This window comes from Xyrauchen texanus, unplaced genomic scaffold, assembly GCF_025860055.1.
Source record: "Xyrauchen texanus isolate HMW12.3.18 unplaced genomic scaffold, RBS_HiC_50CHRs HiC_scaffold_631, whole genome shotgun sequence".
NCBI classification, from domain to species: domain Eukaryota; kingdom Metazoa; phylum Chordata; class Actinopteri; order Cypriniformes; family Catostomidae; genus Xyrauchen; species Xyrauchen texanus.
The window spans coordinates 1-20,674 of record NW_026266612.1 but is presented as its reverse complement, the minus strand read 5'-3'; the positions used below and the strand labels follow the sequence as shown (position 1 = coordinate 20,674).

The 20,674-nt window shown below is 37.3% G+C and overlaps 1 protein-coding gene across 3 annotated transcripts; it reads right to left on the bottom strand.

Annotated features, from left to right (window-relative positions):
- Positions 1-206: 206 nt before the first annotated feature.
- Positions 207-19,456, bottom strand: LOC127642465 (SPRY domain-containing SOCS box protein 1-like). Of its 3 annotated transcripts, none has more exons than XM_052125082.1 (2): positions 19,359-19,456; positions 207-1,562 (listed from the first exon to the last, which is right to left on the bottom strand). In XM_052125082.1, the coding sequence occupies exon 2, from the start codon at positions 1,370-1,372 to the stop codon at positions 659-661; it is 714 nt and encodes a 237-aa protein (XP_051981042.1). In that variant the 5' UTR covers positions 1,373-1,562; positions 19,359-19,456; the 3' UTR covers positions 207-658. The 3 variants fall into 3 exon arrangements, with proteins under 3 accessions (XP_051981042.1, XP_051981044.1, XP_051981045.1); XM_052125084.1 differs by having other exon boundaries at positions 19,299-19,416; XM_052125085.1 differs by lacking the exon at positions 19,359-19,456 and adding an exon at positions 11,593-11,727.
- Between the last annotated feature and the right edge of the window lie 1,218 nt (positions 19,457-20,674).

The following is a 20,674-nucleotide window of genomic DNA, read 5'->3' as shown; positions in this document are numbered from 1 at the left end:
GTTGAAAATTTTGCCGCCTTAGGTCAGTTAGGATAACTATTTTAAGAATCTGAAGTGTCAGAATAATAGAGAGAATTAATTATTTCAGTTATTTCTTTGATGACATTCCCAGTGGGTCAGAATTGTACATACACTTTTGTTAGTATTTGGTAGCATGGCCTTTAAATGGTTTAACTTCAGTCAAACATTTTGGGTAGCCTTCCACAAGCTTCTCACAATAAGTTGCTGGAATTTTGGCACAATCCTCCAGACAGAACTGGTTTATCTAAATCAGGTTTGTAGACCTCCTTGCTCACATGCACTTTTTCAGTCAGATTGAGGTAATGGCTTTGTGATGGCCACTCCAACACCTTGACTTTGTTGTCCTTAAGCCAATTTGCCACCACTTGGAGGTGTGCTTGGGGTCATTGTCCATGTGGAAGAGCCAACTGCGACCGAGCCACTGGAATTGTGATTTAGTGAATGAAAAGCAAAACAATCTGTCTGTAAACAATTTTTGGAAAAATAACTTGTGTCATGCACAAAGTATATGTCCTAAACGACTTCCCAAAACTATAGTTTGCTAATATTAAATCTGTGGAGAGGTTAAAAAATTTGTTTTAATGATTCAACCTAAGTATATGTAAACTTCTGACTTCAACTGTAGCATTTACCACACTTATAAAGGATGGTACTTACGGTCAAGTCCATTGATGTACCGAATTTTGATTTCACAGTGTCCCCACACAGCGCTCACAACAGGATATAGCTTTCTTCCTTTGAGTCCTCTGAAAGCAACCCCTAAATATTGTCCATCGACAATAAAACTTAATGTCCCCTCATCCATGTCCAGGACAACCAGAAACGAGTCTGGGACAATAAAGGTCTCATCAGGCTCTAGAAAAGATGGATAGGTCCTACTAGGCTGGTTCTTGCCATCATGATGAAGCTTATTGCGTCCCAGGTCCCAGCCCCAAGACTCACTATTGTTTCCTACAAGAGCAGTGTATCCTACAGAATGCAATGGGGCCTCTCCAGTTGCCACACCAACAACGGCATGGGTACCCCGCTGGCGCATGGTCCAACTGATCTCCCAAACATGCAGTCCCCGTGTATAACCCACCCGGCCCCGGATAGCATCTGTACTCTGGGCTACTGGGTGCCGGTGGAATATTAGTTTATTGTCCTCTTTAACAAATATGTTGAGTGATCGATCATCATTGTTCCACGAGTGCTGCACCTGAACATCCTGCATGGCTGGTGGCATATCTAACAGCAAATCCAGGCGGGAGGGCTTTGTATAATCCAGGGCCTGCAGCTCTAGCTTAAGAGGCCGAAACGCCGGGTCCCGCATATCCACAGTCTTTATGCCTCCCGGAACCTTCTGCCCCATGCTCTGGGTGGTTTTAATGGTACCTTGCTCCCCCTCCCTTATCAAAATACAGCAAGAAACAGAAAAAGATAGGGCAGTCAGGGTGCACTCCTTCACCTATGCCCCACCGCCAATCAGGAGGCCAAGGTGGCAGTTTTTATGTCAGTGGTTGCTGGGAAACCAGGTCAAAGCAGCTGCTAGTTAAGATCACCTGGGGAGATTAGAGGGAAATAAAAACAAGAGACACAACAGTTAATGACTGCCAAATGAATGTGGCTACTGTAGCATTTTTCATCACAAAACAAAAAGGAACATAATTTAGAAAACATGAAATAAACAGAAAGTAACATTGGAGAAACTGTCAAAAAAGAACCACCGTTTTCTTTCCCTTCCCAACCCTCCATGAACTCTAGTAAGCAAAGTAGGACACGAAAGCCAAGGTGTACACGTTTATCATGTATGTTACACAAGCTGATGTTTGGTTTTGAAAAGGGTGTCAGTAGAACACAGTACTTTGTGCTTTGCAAATTTCTGCAAAAAGCTACAATGTGAAGAGTAACATTGTCTTTTAATTGGGTTTTTTCAGAAGTGATCATTCCAATGCCTTATTCCCGTCAAAAGCTTCACCCTCCATTGCATTTGCTGGATGAAAAGATGCAGATGAAATTTTAAAACGTGTACAAAACATATATGCTCACTTGTGATGTGGATAATTGTTTTATTTGGTAATACAACAAAACACAATGATGCAAACAAAAGTTACTGAATAAATTCCTAGATGTGCATCCAAAATATCCCATAACTCTACTGACCAGCGGACCAATATTGTTGCATAGCATTTGAAATATTGCTCTGGTCTTTCTGAAAAAAAGGATCCCAACCTTGCCATTATAATGATGGGCTATCATTACCTCCAAAAACTTATGACACGGTATCACTTTTAGACAAAAAGGCCTTTGCTTCACTCATTAACACACCTTTGTCAGAGCATTTGTGTGCACTCTAAAATGCAAGTAACTACATTTATGCACTCAATGTCTTAACAGTTACAGCAAAATAAATACACTCAGTCATGATACCCAAATTTCAGTATTCAGTAACCATACCAGTGAAATCTCAGTTCTCTATACCAATATCAATATGCCAATACCACTCCTTAAGCCAATTTAAAAGTTCAATTTCAATGTAAATAAACTAAAAGAAATGCAGGTTTTCTTCAAGCGTTTCTCAATTTAGGCTAGTGTTCATTGCTGCATTTAAGTAGAGCCCAACTGAAATCATTATTAATGTTCTCACAAATCCTTTTATTATTCCAGAATTCCATTATTTAAAGTTTAATTTAATCATCAAAAAGGTGACTAATAAAATTCTTAACTTTTAACAAGAACAATTAGCTACTTTAACGCACCATTGCATTTAACAAACTTCAGTACAACAGCACTCTTGCTTGATATATTGCTTAATTCTTAATTTATTCAACATTATTATTACTACAGTGAATATTAATTTTTCTATGCAGTTGTAATATATTTGTTGCAATTCCTTCAAATTTCAGGTGTCTAGCTTTTAATTTGATGCAATCTTTTGACGGTAGCTTCACCACTTCTGACAGATAAACAGTTCACTACATAGCTCAGTGTGATCGTAAAAGCACAAATGCTGCGATTTAATTTCTATACATAAATAGTCTGTGTGCTTCAAACTTCACAGTGGCTTAGTGCTCTGTCATCACATACAAAGCGAATGATTCTCAGTGTCTGTGGGGTTTCCAGAATGGGAGTATGAACAGTCTGCATCACATATTAATTTAAAGCATGCAGCTCAAGCAGACTAAGATTGCAGCCTTCGCGGTTTAATTATCACACTAGGACATTCACGATTTTAATTTGATTGTGCATTACAGTTTAAAAAGGTAGAGGTAGTAAAGTGCAGATGCTCAAATAAGTGTGTGAGCATTTAAAAGCAGCAGTGTCAGTCAGACAGCCTGTGGGTATCGGATTGAGTCCGTGCTCAGTTCTACTGGTACTGTAGATACACGGGTATCATGATATTTTCTTTCATTTCAGTACCGACGTGGTACCCAAGTACTGGTACTTTTGACAACACCATTTTAGACCACAGTGGACTGTTAATAATGCAGCAACCATATATTCTGACGGTCACATGCTCAATGCCTCACTTGTATGTGTTACAATGCAGTTTATTGGTCCAAGGCTGTTTTCAGAGTCGCATTACATCACATGACAAGTTAGAGAAATAAATCTCTTCAGCTTTACCACAACCAACTGCTTCACACAAAACCCTTTAAAAATAGGAAATAAGGGAGGGAAAAGGACAGGCCATTTCCTCTTCAGCATGTCTAGTCTGAAGATAACAGGAAAAGCAATAAAACTCGGGCTTTTAAGTATATAATATGGAGCATAGTTTTTGGCATAAACCACAAATTTAGGGCGGCAATATTCCACCAGACAAGATCAGTGGCTAAAAGGATGGGAGAAGGAAAATAAATACTGTATATGTAGAGACAAGGCATACCAGTGTAGTGTGTGAAATCCTCAGCTGATGCCCTGGTCTCAAATGTAATTCCTTTCCTCCTAAATTACGTCACATTATCTGATATCCAACAATTGGGGCTAGCATAAAAAAAAAAAATAAAAAAAAAAAAGGCATGTTAACAGTCATGCGTTCTTACCATACAGTACAGAAATGACTGAAACAGTTAATCAAAAACAGTGTTTCATAATGAGCTGCTGAGGAGGCTGAAGGGTAATTGAATTGTAGACAAGAGTTCATTGAGGATCATCTCAGCCCTTTCTCTCATACAAGTAAACAACCTTTCAAATGGGTCATGCCTCTCTGCCGCTGGCCTACCAGAGGCAGAGAAACACCAAGAAGTGGGTGGCAAGTTTGTAAAATCCAAACAATATAGATTTCAATGGCTGTCCAACCTTTAGAAAGTAGGAAACATGTTAATTTGCACACTCTTTATGCAGGGAGCAATTAGGCTCCATGGCAAATGACCAACACACACAGACAACTGTCTTTTACAGAGCTGTTAGGATTCCATGGCCATTTTAAATTAGATATCACATGATGCACTGTGGTGAGGCAACATCATTCTGTGGGATTGCGCTCACTCGTTGTCTGGTGGTTTTGCATGAAACCCAGCATGTCATATGGTCGGTTAGACAGACAGACGGACGACTGAAATGTTTCTCATGATTTAAAAAATCTTTTTGATCTGAAGGCATATGCTTAAATGTTTAAAATTAGTTTTGTAGACAAAAATATTATCGTGCCAGAGTAATTTCATTATAAAGCTAAAAAAAAAGAATTCCATTTTGAACATATTGAACTCCTTCAATATTGTTTAAAAAGCATCCCAGTGTGATACCTCAAGAAGTTGGTTGAGAAAATGTCAAGAGTACATGTCTGCAAATTCTAGGCAAATGGTGACTACTTTGCAGATGCTAAAATATAACAGTTGACTTATTTTGGAGTTCACATACACTTTGTTTTAAGTAATTAAAACTAATTTACCACTCCACAGATTTCATATTAGCAAACTATAGTTTAGGCAAGTCATTTATGACATCTCCTTTGTGCATGACACAAGTACTTTTTGAAACAATTGCTTATATACAATTGGTTCACTTTTTATTGACCATCACAATTCCAGTGGGTCAGATTTGTATGTACAATAAGTTAACTGTGCCTTTAAGCAGCTAGGAAAATTCCAGAGAATGATGTCAACCTTGCTAATTTGAGTCAATTGGAGGTGTGCCTGTGGATGTATTTTAAGGCCAACCTTCAATCTCAGTGCTTCTTTGCTTGGCATCAAGAGAAAATCAAATTAAATCAGCAAAGACCTCAGAAAAAAAAAAAAGTCTGGTTCATCCTTGGGTGCAATTTCCATACACCATATTCATCTGTACAAACAATACTATGAAAGCATAAACAACATTGGTCCACACTGCCTTCATACTGCTCAAGAAGCATTGTGTCTCCTAGAGATGAACGTAGTCTGGTGTGAAGTGCAAATCAATCCCAGAACCGCAGCAAAAGGACCTTGTGAAGATGCTGGAGGAAACATAACAAGTATCTATATCCACAGTACAATGAGTCCTATATCGACATCATGTGAAAGGCTGCTCAGCAAGGAAGAAGCCACTGCACCATAACTGCCACAAAAGACAAAAAATTATATTTTTTGCCATATCGCCCAGCCCTAATGCGTGACATACATACAGACATACTGCAGCTGGTTAGCTGGCCCCCTCTGTGTAGAGCTGATTGAAATGCTGAGGGGGCTCTCTAGAGATTTGCCAGGCCTGGGGAACAGTGGTGGCTTTTGTCTTGACCATCAAGTCCACATTTAATACTTATGCAAAAGTAGGCTCCACAAGACTTTTCCCGCCCCTGTAAAATCCGTCACCTGCCCAAGTCCCGAACTTTCCTCTAATTGGATAAACATTTTTACCTCTAACTTTAATTTTCTTAAGTCAATGTGAAACGGCATTCATGACTCATTTTACTTCTGTAAGTAGGTGCATATTAGAGTGAAACAGGATGTTCAATCTGAAACAGGGCGAGATTGGATTTATCCATCAGGAATTGGTTTGATTGTAAAAAGTGGGCATGATAGCAGAATGTATTCAAGTGTTTTTAGGGGAAGGACTTGAAATGTGAGCCAAAAAGTTGTTTAAGGTTATGCAAGTAAAAGATTCCAAAGAACACAATATCCACCGATGAATTGTGCACAATTAGACCAGGAACATGCATTAAGTAAAAATACTACATTTTGATTTTTGACTTGCCGCTGTCAAACAGGTGAGAGAAGAGAAAATGATAGGAGTGACAAGCCAGCCTTCAGAGATAACTAAACAAGCAGATGATGCTGTAATTATACCTCTGGTACTGCCATTGTAGTTGCCCCCAAATATGCAGAATGTATTTGCACGATGGCAGACACCACACTGAAATGGGAACATTATCTTTGACAGGTTTTAATCATGAAGCTGAGGCATCTGGCAGGCAGCTGTGAGTGAGGGGCAAAGCAGAACTGAGAAAGTAGATGACAACAAATCATAGTGTCAACCCAAATGTCACACAGATGTTCTATTCAGACAGTGGGCAGACGGGGTAAAAATGGCAGACAAACAGAACTTCAGCACTAGTTGATTAAAGAAATGGCAAGACTGTTCACCCAAAGGTCAGACTATAATCTTGAAGATATTCAAAGAAATGAGAAGGAAAGGTAGAAAATTCAGCAGTCATTTTTGCACAAACTGTGTATCCAAGTTATTGTTATAAAAACAGTGGTTCTTAACTTGTTAAGACCCCCCAAAGAATCATAGACTGTGTCTCTTATTCATCTCCACGGTATTCAAGTGCAAATTCTTCTTGCACACTTGGTAGAAATTAGCCTTATAACAGATAAACAGATGCCAACAGGAAAGGTTGCTTGACATGCCCTCATCCTTGAAAACCACTAACAAATAAACAAAGTTAAAGGAAATGTTCAAGTGTGGATGACCAGAGTAAACTACGGATGGGCATTATCAAGTAATTATGTATTAGAGTACTCCAATCTTCAAGAAAATGAGTAATGTCAGTTGAAAATCAAAATGCAAAATAACACCCATGACAGATATGGCACGTACATAATTGATATTGTGTTAAATCACAAACGCTATAAAAAATGGTTTCAAAATAAGCCAACTTCGACGGAGAATGTTTTTTTGGAAAAACAAGCAGTATGCATTAATTAAAATGAATAGAAAAAAAAAAAGAGCCACAAAAACATTTGCCATCGGTTTTCTTTGTTAGCACTGTGTGCAATCGCATATTGCACATCTATATACCGTATAAAAGGCGATCACATTTTTATTGTTTTACATGTTCTTGTTCAGAAAAACAATTGGTGAAAGTTGGGTTTGTAGAAAACGCATTCTGCTGGCATTTTGAAATGTAATGCACATTCTGAAATATTTTATCGTAATTAGATGATTTGGACGAAATCATTAAGCCCTACTACAGAGTTACTCATAACACTTCACATTTTCTTTCCACTATTAAAGCAGATCCTCATCCATTGGTATGTCTGGCTAACAAGAATCGAACACCAAGAGTAGAATTCAATAACTAGAATATTGCAAGTATTGCTACACTTGCCTGAAACCACTAACTGTTATCTCTCAACCAACACCTAGACCAGTTTTTCCTCAATCCCATCCTGGAGGAACACTAAAACCACATATTTATTTTTTATGTCTCCCTTGTTTGACACACCCATTTCAAATCATGGAGCACTCTAAAAAACCGGATTCTACTGATTAGCTTAATTATAGTATGCATCCAATATGTGTAGTGTAAAGTCAAACTCTCACAACATGACTGCCAGTCTAATGGAATCGCTGCAATGCTCATTACACAACAAGGTTTCTTGTCATCGGTCATCTTGTCATAGTAGCGCTCATCCTACACAACAGAATGCTGACAAGGTCCACAAACTACAAGACCTTTGACCAAGAGGCATCCCTGGACCAACAGCGATTAAAAAAAAAATATATAAAAATGTTTTCTAAAACAAATCATTCGAGAAATGAAAGAGACCATGAGATTTTATCTCCAGAAACAAACTGTTTGGATCAGCTCGTTGTCCTAAAGTTGTCTGCTGACTGATTTGTCTGAAAAACAAGAGAAGGAGATGAAAGAAAAATATAGAAGCAACAAACGTTTGGAAAGAGGAAAATAAAACAGCATAAATGTCAAGTAGAGTGTGCGGACCATACATTTATATGTGTTAACAATTCTTGTTAATTACAATAAAACATAATTATGATCACATTGTAACTTTTCGTTCTTGTATATAAAGATATGATTGGCTAGAGCAGTTTGCACTTGTTGCATTGCTCACACTACAGCTTTAGTGATCCTCCAGGAAAGGATTGAGAAACATCGACCACGACGACACAGCGTAACCCCCCCTTCTGATGACTTTGATGTACTCCAGGACTGGGAAATATACAGACTTTGATGCATCACAATCTAGATATCGATCTTTGACTCTATGCCCTCTATAATGAGAGTAAATCACTTGCATATGAGACCACTGGCTGGTAAATGTTAAGATATACAGGTGAAACTCGAAAAATTAGAATATCGTGCAAAAGTTCATTAATTTCAGTAATTCAACTTAAAAGGTGAAACTAATATATTATATAGACTCATTACAAGCAAAGTAAGATATTTCAAGCCTTTATTTGATATAATTTTGATGATTATGGCTTACAGCTTATGAAAACCCCAAATTCAGAATCTCAGAAAATTAGAATATTACATGAAATCAATAAAAAAAAGGATTTTAAATACAGAAATGTCGGTCCTCTGAAAAGTATAATCATGCATATGTACTCAGTAATTGGTTTGGGCCCCTTTTGCATTAATTACTGCATCAATGCGGCGTGGCATGGATGCTATCAGCCTGTGGCACTGCTGAGGTGTTATGGAAGACCAAGATGCTTCAATAGCGGCCTTCAGCTCTTCTGCATTGTTTGGTCTCATGTCTCTCATCTTTCTCTTAGTAATGCCCCATAGATTCTCTATGGGGTTCAGGTCAGGCGAGTTTGCTGGCCAATCAAGCACAGTAATACCATGGTCATTGAACCAGGTTTTGGTACTTTTGGCAGTGTGGGCAGGTGCCAAGTCCTGCTGGAAAATGAAGTCAGCATCTCCATAAAGCTTGTCTGCTGAAGGAAGCATGAAGTGCTCTAAAATGTCCCGGTAGACGGCTGCGTTGACTCTGGACTTAATAAAACACAGTGGACCAACACCAGCCGATGACATGGCTCCCCAAACCAACACAGACTGTGGAAACTTCACACTGGACTTTAAGCATCTTGGATTGTGTGCTTCTCCATTCTTCCTCCAGACTCTGGGACCTTGGTTTCCAAATGAGATGCAAAATTTGCTCTCATCAGAAAAGAGGACTTTGGACCACTGAGCAACAGACCAGTTCTTTTTTCTTTAGCCCAGGTAAGACGTTTGACATTTGAAGCCCATGTCCAGGACCCGTCTGTGTGTGGTGGCTCTTGATGCAGTAACTCCAGCCTCAGTCCACTCCTTGTGAAGCTCCCCACACATTTGAATGGCCTTTTCCTGACAATCCTCTCCAGGCTACGGTCATCCCTGCTGCTTGTGCACCTTTTTCTTCCACACTTTTCCCTTCCACTTAACTTTCTATTAATGTGCTTTGATACAGCACTTTGAGAACATCCAACTTCTTTTGCAATTACCTTTTGAGGCTTTCCCTCCTTGTGGAGGGTGTCAATGATGGTTTTCTGCACAACTGTCAGGTCAGCAGTCTTCCCCATGATTGTGAATTCAACTGAACCAGACTGAGAGACTATTTAAAGGCTCAGGAACCCTTTGCAGGTGTTTAGCTGATTAGAGTGTGACACTTTGAGCCTACAATACTGAACCTTTTCACAATATTCTAATTTTCTGAGATTCTGAATTTGGGGTTTTCATAAGCTGTAAGCCATAATCATCAAAATTATATCAAATAAAGGCTTGAAATATCTTACTTTGCTTGTAATGAGTCTATATAATATATTAGTCTCACCTTTTAAGTTGAATTACTGAAATTAATGAACTTTTGCACGATATTCTAATTTTTCGAGTTTCACCTGTAGTAGTACAGTGGCAAAGAAGTTTAGAACAAAGATCCTTTCACTGCCGGTTGAGAGTTAAAAATTTGTTTGACTTGTTCTGTGTAATATTTCCATAGACAAGATCCACAAAATCCTTTTGTCATTGCATAATATTGACCTTTAAATACCATTTCTGTTCTTTACAGTCAGTTGTTGATTAAAAAGAAAACCTTTAATTCTAGTCACACATAGCATGGATGCGGTAAAGAAACGGTGCGCTGAATCAGGAAATCTGAATCGATACCAAGCCCTAGTAGACTCAATTGTAACTGCAAGATTTGCTGAGAGATTCAGAGGGAAAGTACAGTAATTCAGCATTGCCTACAGCAGGTAAATTTGCAAAGGAAAATCAATTTGCAATGTCCGAGTAGTGTTTTTAAAAGCCGACTAGCTGGTGCAGAATGAGTGCTAGATTAGTCGATTAGCACATCCCTAGCATAAACCTAACGAAATCAATTAGGGATACTCAATATATCAGCAGCCATATAATGACGCAACACGTCAGCACGCAGCAGACTTTACTTTTGAAGATCATACTGGATCGAAGTAAACACTCCATTTGACTTATCGATGCCACACATGCACTTTGTTTCTTAAATCTTTTTGTATATTAAAATCATATGTTGATAGTGAGTTTGAGACTTGTCTGCATTCTTTATTGTGCTCTATTGGCAAGTTTGAATCAATGCAATGCACTGTATTTATAAAGTACTCAAATTAATTACAAATTGCTGAGTCAGACTTTTAATTTAAATTAAAAGTTTGCCATAATTCTACATTTAACTGGTTCAAAGTAGGCTACATTTTGTAAAACAAAAAAACTAGACGTTTCCTTGCAGGTTCCTTGTTTTCTGCATTTGAAGTTGTTTTAAAATAAGCAATTACATGTTTGATTTCATTTGAAGTGTTCTGGACATGACTTTATATGCTGACCATTTTGTTTTTGTAATTAGGCACACCATGTTGATTTGTATCCAGATTTATCAACAAATATAATCAGCTATTGGCCTCCAAATATAATGAACAATCATACCGGCAAAAATGTACATATCAGTGCATTCCTCAAACAAGTTCATTATAAAATGAAAACGCATTAGTGTAGATGTGGCCTTACTCACCCTCATGGTGATCAAGGTGTGTAAACAATGACAAACCCTTTTGGTTAAACTATCCAATGTTGGCTCATCACTTGATGTTTAATCTAGACTTCTATGCAAAACCAGCTGAATACCACTGTTATATAACAATCATAGCTACATTTCATATTAGCTAACAGGATTAGGGTTGTTCATTGTGTTTTTAGTAACTATAAAATGGCTGAGATGTTTGACATTCATAATTACTCAAATGGTTACTTAACAAATCTCAGCTAAAAAGGTTCTCAATAACATAGCACATCAATAGATCAGTTAAAAGCATGAGCTACTGTGAGAAAAGAGCTTATGGAAAAATTCATAAGGTCTAATATTAATCAGAAGAGACGAGCGTGTCCTCTTGAAGGGAGTGTCAGAATGAACTTGGACTCACCCAAGATTAAAGCAATATCATTCAGTTGTCCAACAGGGTTCCATTGTGCTAACAGTTGTCTACACAGCAGTTATGAGAAAACTATTTTTTTGATCTATCGCTCAACCAGTAGATAAGTTAACAGCTCTGTGTGCCTATAGGCTGATCCACAACAGGTTCCATCAAGACAGTGCAGAATCATTCCACACTCAAACAGAAAATGACAACACCCTTATGACACTCAACCACAAATATATTCCATAACTCAGTCTGATAGGAATCTCCTGAATGCGGCTGTCACACAAGTTTTGCAGAAACTGATAATAGCTGAAGCAAAGTGAACCCCTGTAGTCACAATAGGCCCATGCGAAGACCAAAAGTGGGGTGAAGGGATTCCCAGCATGATAGCAGGTCTGTCCAACAAGTATGTACTAGATTTTCAAGAGCTAATGCATGAGAAATTAAAGCAAATATACACAAAATAACTTTACACAACTTTCTTTATAGAACTATTTGAAAACAGAACATTCTTCCTTTCCAGTGAGACAGCTGTCTGTAAATTTCAGACAGATACATGGGGGGGAAGTAACTCTGAGCACGCGCACATCTCTGAGATGTCCGTTTGAAATCTTTTCATTTGGAAAGCTTCAGAATATAATTAAAGGTGCACTCATTTTTTATGCAAGTTATCTTAAAACACCGACACCTAGGGGTGTGAATGAAGCATCAGTTAAAAGACTGTAGAAACCATTGTAGAAATTCACTATCAGTCATGATTAATTTAATCCATGAGCAAAAGTGTCCGATAACTGGCACATTGTGAAAGGTGAGCGAGTGTTTTAAAAGCATTCCTATGGAAGCGGAGCATCACACTCCCGAGGTTGATTGTGGGACATCTGCTGTACCATGGGTAATGTAGTTGTTTATCATGAAGTCCACTATCAAACACAATTTTAAATAATGAAGTTGAGATACGCAGGCGGATGGCTTCAACGGAAGCAACAACCTCAGAGCTCATGGTAGGACTGTCTTTATAGGTTTAAGTTATCATTGAAAATCAATTAGCCTATGGGATAAATTAATGTGATTTTTACTTCCATACATCTTATAGACGTATTGCAGATGAGCAAACGTGTCAAAAAAAAGACAAACATGGAATATCCACAAGATTAAATAAATGGTTCTATAGTTTAAAAGAGAATCTCAGTTCTTCAGTTTCTTTCTTTAGAACCTTATAAAAGCACAAGAATAATATATTGGTTCTCCACCAAAACACTGAATATTATTACTTCAACTGATTATGTTATTTGTGTTTATTTTTAAGCATTGTAAATCATTTAATAGCAGGGGCAGACTGGCCATAGGGAGAACCAGGACTTCCCGGTGACGAGCCATGAAATGGGGCCGAACAGGTGGCGTTAAGCCACCTGTTCGCAAAATTGCACCGCGATATGCAGAAAAGTAAGCAATTCTATAAGGAGGTTTTTTAAATCAATGTTTCCTTAAAATGTTTTCGGTTTGATTTTGTTACACATTTCTTCCAGAGTGCTGACTGAATAAAAAAAAGGTTTCTCACAGGGTTAAGAGCAGTACAGTCTAATAAAACATGTTTCAGGGATAATGGATTCTGGCAGAAGGTACATGTTGGTGAATCTTCTCCTAATATTAAAAACTTGTCAACCTGAAGTGACCAATACAACAGCGGGTGCAAACAATCTGGTTCCAGCATTTTGAAAACAGAGGGGAACTCCTTTTGCCAACAATAGGGCTGATTTCATGGATGTCATGGAAGGTATTGGACACCTTTGGAAAACTGCTGATAAAGCCTCTTTTGAAGCAGTGTCTGCTTCCTCATTTCCTGGGATTCCACAATGTCCAGGTACCCAGCAGAAGCAGATACAACAATTTTGGGCCTCCAAATCCAGCAGTTTGCATAGAATATTTACAAGCATTTGGTTATCATTTTTTTAAAAGATGACATTGCTTGAAGACAAGATTTTTAATCTGAAATTTTCAGAAAGTTTCTCTGTTGCATAGTGAATTTATGAAGTCCAGTGCAAAGACGCAAGCGTTTGCCTCTGCTGTAAAAATTGAGCTTTGATTGGGGATGAAAATTCCTTTTTTTTTTTTTTTTTTTTTTTATGGTTGATCACAAATGCAGATGATACATGACATCTAGGAGTGGTGGTGGTGTAGTGGGCTAAAGCACATAACTGTTAATCAGAAGGTCACTGGTTCGATACCCAAAGCCACCACTATTGTGTGCTTGAGCAAGGCACTTAACTCCAGGTTGCTCCAGGGGATTGTCCCTGTAATAAGTGCACTGTTAAACTCTCCCTTTGCTATATGCAAGGACAATGCACAAATAGATTACCGATAATGCTGAAATGTGTATTTCTCAACTCAAACATCCAAACTAGCAACAAAAACCACTTTAAATGAAGTGTTTTCAAATTAAAATAATATTTTTACAAAATTAAATAATATATTTGCATTACTGCAAACCTGTTATTTTCTCAATATTACACCTAAATAAAATGTAACAATAAATAAGAACATACAAATTTTCGTAAAAAAAGATTGTCCAAACAAACAGGGACATTTAAGCAGGATGTAACATGTACTTTGTATAAACTCTTTTGTAAAGGAAACTGGTTATAAAAGTGTGTTTCACTCAAACAATTATTGTTGTTTTTCCAAATCCTCCTTCTAAAAAGTTCTAATTATCGCTATCGTATCTCTTGTCCAGAGTGTGGATCTACTTTTCTCTGTGCCGTTTCAGGTGCTGATATAAATTTGTTGTGTTGCCACGTGATGTAGCAACTTTAATTTTGCACAGTACCTCTCTGCTCAGTGTCGGTTATCTTAAAGCCAAAATATCGCCATATAACCAGGGGTTTTCCTAGCTCAAAATGAGGTGGAACCATACTGATCAAAAAAGTGACGTTTAAAACATGTTGGCTTTGCCTTAATACACTACTAATGACCTGGAAACTGAATACTAGTGTTAATTTGGTCATCTGTTTTTTTTATTTAATCTTAATCCTGTGTCAAATGTCCTTTTTAGTTATCATATTTAGCCAACCTTATCCCATTTATTGTTTTTAGTAATTTTGTTTGACAAAGTCTGGGCATTTTTTTTTATGTAGTTTTAGTCAATGAAAACTGTAAACATTTTGGCCATAAGAGTATTATTGATAAGCATTTGTCTAATATATATATATATATTTTTATTGTTATAATTTTAGTGTTACTTTTTAACACAAGATTGATCTTATCATGATGATGGCGTTGCGAGCACCAGACAGTGTTAGAGGGCGCATCAGCCGGCGGAACTTTATAACTCTCCCAGTCTCGACTCCCGCTCAGATTGAGTCTCTTCCGCGACTGATTGAAGCAGCTCTGACCGCACAGAGAATGACAGTTTTGGAGTTTGTGCATATTTACATGACACACTCCCACATTATATGAACATTAAGGATGAAATAAAGATATATCACCTTGCTGTGATCCTTGTTTCTATCAGACACTCGAGCTGCAGCGCTCCTCTCGTCTCATCATTATAGACTGGTCATCTTTTTATTAGCGGTGTAGAAAATGGGCAAACAGCTCTCAGAGAGAATGGGCCTGATGGTCCACACATGCACTTATTAATTTAATAAAAATCACAGCATTTTGCCATCATATAATCGCACAGGCTGACATCGCGATTGTGAAATGATTAATCGTGCAGCACTACTGTATATGAAATGGATCCAGGAAACAAGATGAATCAGAATTCACCTGGGTCACTTCATAGATAATTTTCTGAGAATACAGATACAGAATAAGAAATAATATTAGTAATGACATCCTTAGCAAGGTCACACTGTTGTAAATGATAAAATTGCAAACCGTTTATTATATATATATAATAAAGTGACAAATGAAATCCAAAACACTTTCTTACCCTCAACTGGACCAATTATTGGACATAAAACTAAACTCTAAATTAAAATAAGAGCTAAAAACAGATTTACAAAGGATCAGCTTTTGTTTAAATTTACTGCTGTGTCAAGACCTGCCTTTATTGTTAGCCTAATGAGTTATTCTAACAAATTAGTGAAGACACACAAGCACATTAAATGTGCAGTGTAACAAAGCACAAGCAACAACAGAACACCGTGCTGTTCCCAAAGAATAGTAGATGTTCTTAATAGATGTTCATTTAACAGACAGAGCTATGAGCTTTAGATTGCAGCAGAATACAACACAAGCCATCCAAATGCCATCAGTCACCCCTAAAGTCTTTACATCTACCACAAACAAACTGCAGTAAAATACTTTTCTGGACAAAACATTCATTCCACAGAACTGTGCAACTTTAAAAGGATCATTAAAATTGATAGTTCAGACTCTAAATAAAGAGGACTTGCACAACTTCACACTAAGAGAATGATTGTTTTAAATTACTGTAATCCTCAAACAAACAGAAAATTGTCCAAGTTTACAGGGAACCTGTGCTTGCAACAAGAGACATCAAGTTTATCAAGACACATTTAAACTTCACCTGTAGCCTCTGACTAGATCAGGAAGGGATGTCAATTTTCAGACATTTTCATAATCAATCATGATCAAATAATTATTAACGTTATTACCGCAAATGCACATGGAGGACTCCAAATATTGTGCACAGGTAGCCTTCTCTTTAAATACACGTAAGAAATGCAAGTACTGGCATTTTCCACTTGAGATATTCTTAGGCTAGGTTTAGTATGAATTGTTGTTAATGAATTACTGGTAATAATAACTTGTAAACATATTTGAGTTATTAAAACTTCACATTGTGGAATATTTCACACCTTTGGATATATTTCCTTAAAACATATGTCAAATCGTAACATGCTACATAAAAACAGTAGCATACATAACATACTATTTCTTTGGTGTTGGAGAGAAGTCAGCTTTACCGCTCTGCCGGCAGTTACTGACGTTCCAATCCCTCAACCCGGTGGTTGCCGATGTAATTGGATTAAATGTATATTAATACATTGATATGCAGTGTGTGTGTGTATATATATATATATCTCTTGAATGAGGGAACAAAAATTCACACACAATGCATTTTCCCAGACAACAAAACACCAGACCGGTAGAGAATGCACAGATGAAATAGGTTCTTTGCCAAAGAGATGTTGCCCTTCACAACTGTTGTACAGCAATCTTTCAATAAGTTGAACAAACATTTTAATTGCACTTAATTTTTTTCCAGTTTCATTAGAACTTTTAATTAAAAAATTTAATAAATAAAAAGTTTGAAATAAAGGTGACTTGCTTTGTGTAGGCTAAACCCTCACCCTGCTTAACAAAAATGACCCCATAGTACCACCTAGCGTCCATCCACAGAAGGGCTCTAACATAAAATAAAAAAAATTGACTTAAAACCAAATTCTGCCCTTAAACCATCCAATCAGTTTTGGGTAAGACTACAACTAAACTGTAACTGCTTTTTCACTTTAAATCTTGACATCAGCAGTCTCCTTGGTGAGCGTGACTTCAAGCTCGATTACCTTTGTCTAGCGCTTTGCACATAAAGCACTAGGTCAAGACAAGCACTAGAAAGTATAAATAGAGCTTGGTTTAGGCCTTCCTTTAAAAGGCCTGATCACCCAAGTCTTTACCTGTCACTACAAGGATGAAAGCATGTGGTCTTTTTAACAGAGATGGTAATGGTTCAACATCTGCTTCTCTCAATATTAAAAATCTAGGCCATTCTGTATTAATGTAATCCCAACCCAGACCAGAACTCTTGAATGGGCAAGGCAGCCAGCCACAACTTGACATATTTCTTGTGCATATATCAAAACATTCCCATGCTGTAATCCAGGTCAGTTCAGTGGGACATCCTCTATATCTGAAAGTTAGTTATCATACACAGACCCAACAATATCGGTGCTCAGCTGGTGGCTTATTGACACAGCTTCGTGAAATGGGAAATACAGTCCTACTGCTCTAGCAAACTCAAAAGAGAGGTTAATCTGATTTTAAAATATCGACCAGAGTAATCTGACATTTAATACATCAACCGCAAAGATAATGTCTACCTATCGACAAGATAAGGCTTACAAATGTTACCATGGTTTCAGCCAAAATAAGTTACTAAAGTTATAGATGGGTCTATAAAATGGTGGTGGTAACTTAAAGGGATAGCTCACCCAAAAATTTCAATGCTCTCATTTACTCTCATTCCATCTCATATGTGTATGAATTTCTTCTGCAGAAAACAAAAGTAGATTTTTAGAATATCTCAGCTATATTGGTGTATTCAATGCAGGTAAATGGTGTCCAGAACTCTGAAGCTCAAAAAAGGACATAAAGGCAGCATAGAAGTAATCTATAGGATTCCAGTGGTTAAATCCATATCTTCAGAAGAGATATGAAAGGTGTGGGTGAGAAACAGATCAATTTTGAAGTTATTTTTTACTATGAATTCTATTCCCTGCACAGTAGGTGGCGATATGTACAAAATTTCAAACACCAAAAAACAAAAGAATGTGGATGTGACAGTAGACAGTTAAAGTAAAAAAAGAACTAAAATATTGATATTTTTTGGATGCTGCCTTTGTACTTTTTAGAGTTTCAAAGTTTTGGTCACAGTTAATTTGCATTGTATGGACCTACAGAGCCGATATTATTCTAAAAATATGTTTGTGTTCAGCAGAAGTAAGTCATACACATCCATGATGGCATAAGGGTGAGTAAAAGATGAGATCATTTTAATTTTTGGGTGAACTATCCCTTTAAAATTAGCCAACATTGTCATCATAAAATTATAAAAAAGGATTCTGAAATGTTCTTACATTGTTCGCAAAATAAACCTTTGTTAATTCATTAAGCTTTTACAGTAGTGACAAAAACTGTATATTATTTGGTTGGATAACATGGTTACCATGTTTTTGGACTTTTTTTTTTTTTAAGGATGACGGTGAAAAATCTTTTAAAGTCTTCTTGAAAAGTACGTTCAATGCGGTGGACTCGTTCACAGCTGCAATTTATGAATCAAACTGATCGCGGGAGGCGGGTCAACAGGTCATTGTGTTACTACAAGAATTATGACAAGCCGAGAAAATTGCTCTTAATTTAGTCCGAGAACAGAGGGCCCCCACACCTAATGCTCTCTAGATCTTAAACCGAAAGTAAAGCCTCTCCAGCATTGTCTCAGACTGTCGTGTAGTAAAACTTGAAAATCATGGAGTTAAAGTACAGTTCGCATTTACATCCACAAAATAATTTGTGCATCGAGTAGTTTTAATGCGGCTACCTGGCCTGTTGAAGAAAGGTTAATTCAGTGTAGCCAAAATAACAAAACAATCAGACACACTAATCTCTTAATGCCGCCCAGCTAAAACAGGGTAGGAAACTAAAAGTGTCCGACCACAATACATCTTTGTTAGTTTAAAACTGTCAAATTTAGGAGTAATTATGATCCCTTCAGCAAACGCAGGAAGTAGATCTTGTTTAGTGCATACTTATTAATTATTAGCATGGAGACGCACTAAAAAAACGTGCCACAAAGTAGCACATTTATATTTCAGTTCCTGTTTTAGAACTTCGGTTGGTTGAAAGCAGCAGCTCAACTGGATGTTTGCATTTGTAAACGCTTGTCGCGATCAATGTATGCATGTGAACGTAAGACGATTGGAAAAAGACGCACAAATGTGATAAACGATTAGACTATCTGACCGTACCTGCGACTGATACACACCGGGAAATAAAGCATAGGCGAAGGAGTGAAGCGAGGATCTTACTTTAATCGGTATTCCGATGCAAATCCATGACTATATGCTCTCCGTGTCTGGGATAGGCTTGTATAGAGTGAAATGATGGCTGCTACAGCGACAGAAACGTCTCACCTGTCACGTGGTCAAATAGCGACCAGCTGCTGCTGAACGTCCCTCCCAATTGATCTGATCTGTTGTTGTTTAGCTCATACCCTCATATACGTTGCTAATTATGGACTACACGATAAACAATGTGAATATGCGCACAATCAGGTATGCCTATAGTAGCTAGACCTCCCTTTAATTTTCATTCTTATTAGTTAGAATTACAAAGTACCCAAGTAGTTTAACATAGGTTGTTGGAGCTGAAGCTTTGCAAGCTACTCTACTCACAATTTAAAGAGTCAAGGTGCTGTTTTGAAAAGAGCAAAAAAAAAAAAAAAAAGTAGTCACCTACATTACTGACAAAAAGTAACTGAACCTACTTCTAGTGGTAATGTATGTTACTTATATAATAAAAATATAATTTATGTAACCTTAATATAAATTAGAACCATAATATAATAATAGCACAAAAAATAAGGGTTTGCCAATTATGGTGACATTATTCAACTGATAAACATTGTTCTAAATACAAACAGTAATAAACAGCAGCATTTAAAATGTTGCTATAAAAAGAAGACTTGCTGTAAAAGCTGTAACTGATTTTGAATCAGATAATTTACATGAACCGATTTAACTGAACGAACTGGTTCTCTAGATTAAATCGCAGTGAACGAATCAGAGAGCGCGTTTAATTAATACCAGAGATATATATCCTGAGACAGAGCACTTCTATTAAAACACGGAGTATTAAAATGAATGGGAGAAATGGCAGATGTCTTTCAGATAGGCTACGGAAATCGTCTGTAAGTCAACTCGAGAAAACGCATGCGCATTAGCTGGCTTTTCTAGCACGATACTATAGAAGCGAAAATTATTACAAAATTGTTGTAATGTACTGCTGATTTTAAATATATTCTTTGATCGTAATTTTGACCAACTGTTTTAGAAATTTAGGTCTTTCCCCCATTCAATTAGATAAGAGCTGTAGGGCCTACTTTTATGCCGCTTGTTTTGGTTCAAAATAGCTACCGGAAGTGTTCCCCGATGGCCGCCAAGTGGACTAACTTGCCTTGAAAGTTACTTGTTATTACCTCAGTTCTTCGTAGTGTTTTGTAGCATTACACCGCTACTATTTGGGGGAAAAAAGTAGTTTGTTACTGGCCAAGCTACAAAACAGCTGAACAACTGCAATGGTACTAAAAAAGGAATAGTTAATCCAGCGTGTGTCTAGTTGTAGT

Excerpts from the sequence above, each read along its gene's own strand:
- LOC127642465 (XM_052125082.1), bottom strand. The coding sequence starts at position 1,372 with ATGGGGCAGAAGGTTCCGGGAGGCATAAAGACTGTGGATATGCGGGAC.